General features: G+C 38.7%; 1 protein-coding gene across 1 annotated transcript; it reads right to left on the bottom strand.

The window, feature by feature from the left end:
- Window positions 1-1,421: 1,421 nt before the first annotated feature.
- On the bottom strand, window positions 1,422-2,354 carry LOC139018120 (olfactory receptor 51B4-like). The gene has a single exon (XM_070426760.1). It carries the CDS (start codon window positions 2,352-2,354, stop codon window positions 1,422-1,424), a length of 933 nt encoding a protein of 310 aa, XP_070282861.1.
- Between the last annotated feature and the right edge of the window lie 56 nt (window positions 2,355-2,410).

Raw genomic sequence — 2,410 nt, 5'->3', positions numbered from 1 at the left:
CAAGAAGCATCACTAACCATTTGCACAATGACTGAATCCTTTAGAATAATTTTATTAGTTTTGAGCTGTCTTGTATCCATATACTAGTATTCCTCCTAATTTGAAGGAATTCATTATTTAGTATTTAGCTTTTTATTAGTTCTGTCCCACCACAAAAGTTAGAGGATGAGATTTTTGGTCTCTCCAGACCCCAAATCCAGACTCAGTCTTATCCAGATTCTGACAGAGTCTATAACTTGGTTCAAGAATGCTAAAAGAGTAAATTAAAACCTGTAACATGGTTCAAAAGTGATATTAAAAAATAAGGAATAAGCCCTAGCCAGTTTAGCTCAGTGGATAGAGTGTTGGCCTGTGGACTGAAGGGTCCTGGGTTTGATTCCAGTCAAGGGCACATGCCCAGGTTTCCGGCTCAATCCCCAGTAGGGGGCATGCAGGAGGCAGTGGATCAATGATTCTCTCTCATCATTGATTTTTCTATCTCTCTCCCTCTCTCTTACTCTCTGAATGATTTTTTAAATAAATAAAAATAAAATAAAGAATAAATGTGAAGCCTGGAAGTTGTAACCATGGTATCCTTAGCTCTAGGTTTTATACCTGTGGTAGAAAATCCCATGTCTTATTTCTGCTAAAAAGAAATTGATGGAAACCTACTACTTGTTCCATGGGAAATGCTTTATTTCCTTTGCAAATAATGTTGAATGTCACCCAATTATTCTGCCAGTAATAAATGTCATTTATTAGTCTAAGAGAGTCAGAGTCTCTAACTTGAAAATTCTATTGCTTACAAATATTTCCAATAATACAGTAAATCTTATAAATGATATTTTTCACATTGATTATTATCTAAATTTTCATTTCTAATGAAAATATATATTAGAATGTATATATAGTATATTATATGGGTTATAATATATATTCTAATAAAACATTCTATAAATACTAGAAGCCTGGTGCACGGATTCATGCACATTAAAAGGAAATTAATTAGAAGAAATATTTTAGAGGCCGGGAAGGGACCATGGGAGATTGGCCAGCCAGGGAGGTGCTGCAGGAGGGTTCCAGGGCATATCTGGCCCATCTCTTACAGTCCTGATTGGCCAGACCCCAGCAGCAAGCTAACCTATCGGTTGGAGTCTCTTCTCCCTGGTGGTCAGTGCATCCATAGAGACTGGTCAAATGGTCAAATGAACAGTCGGACACTTAGCATATTAAGCTTTTATTATATAGGATATATTCTATTTTAATAGGTATATTCTAATACAGGCTTAATATTACATATATATATTTTTTCAAGTAAACTTTTAGCTTTATGTAATAATTAAAATCTCATCAAACTCTGAAAAAAAAAAAGAATATAAAACCTTTCCAATAATGGAAAAGGACAAAAAATCCTACAGAGCTCAAGATTCTGGAATGAAGGCTCAAGCCCTACTGTGCCCAGAAAGACGAATGATACTTCTCTGAATCTGCTTGGTCTTGACACTGTATATAATGGGGTTCATGAATGGAGGAAAGAGAAAGTAGACATAGCTCATAGTAATGTGGACCACATGTGGGGCATGTTTTCCAAACCTGTGGATGAAAGTCAGGCCAATTACAGTGATGAAAAAGACTAGGACACAACTAACGTGGGAGACACAGGTGTTGAGGGCCTTAGCTCGCTCTTCTACAGAAGCGATGGCCAGAACTGTTTTAAGGATTAGGATATAAGAGAAGAGGATAATCATAGCATCTAGGAAGAAAGTCAAAGCAACCAGAATAACTGGGTATATACGATTAAATGTAATATCAGCACAGGCGAGTTTCATAACATCTTGGTGGAGGCAAAAGGCATGGGAAAGAACATGGGAACGGCAATATGGGAACCAATAGAGTGGCAGAATTGGGGGTACAATGGACACAAAGCCCCTCATCAGTACCCCAAGTCCTATCTTCATCACCCGGGAATTGATGAGAATGGAGTTGTAACTCAGAGGATATCGGATAGCAATGAAACGATCATATGCCATAGCAAGCAAGACACCTGATTCTACAATGGCCAGGGAATGAATGAAATAGGATTGGGTAAAACAGGAACGCTGGGAAATTTCCCTCCGGTCCAACAACAGGACACTCAGGACTGTGGGCATTGTAGTTAGTGTCATTCCAAGGTCTGTAGTTGCCAGCATAGCCAGGAAGTAGTACATGGGCTCATGAAGATTGTGGTCACTCTGAATAAGGACGAGAAGTATGCCATTGCCAAAAAGAATGGAGAGGTAAATGATAAAGAAAGGGATAGATATCCAGTGGTGAATTGCCTCTGAGCCCAGGAAGCCAGTCAGCAGGAAGGGAGCAGCACTGTTGTTGGACCACATGGTAGGTTTTACAAGTGGAGAAGAGCTTTTTCAGGGGATCTGACCTTTAAATACTT

Source organism: Myotis yumanensis, unplaced genomic scaffold, assembly GCF_028538775.1.
Source record: "Myotis yumanensis isolate MYYU_CA2020_CCGP unplaced genomic scaffold, mMyoYum1.0.hap1 SCAF_10, whole genome shotgun sequence".
Taxonomy (NCBI): Eukaryota; Metazoa; Chordata; class Mammalia; order Chiroptera; family Vespertilionidae; genus Myotis; species Myotis yumanensis.
This window is presented reverse-complemented; position numbering and strand designations above follow the sequence as displayed.

What these genes read in the sequence shown, in the direction of transcription:
- LOC139018120 (XM_070426760.1), bottom strand. Translation starts at nt 2,354, where the DNA reads ATGTGGTCCAACAACAGTGCTGCTCCCTTCCTGCTGACTGGCTTCCTG.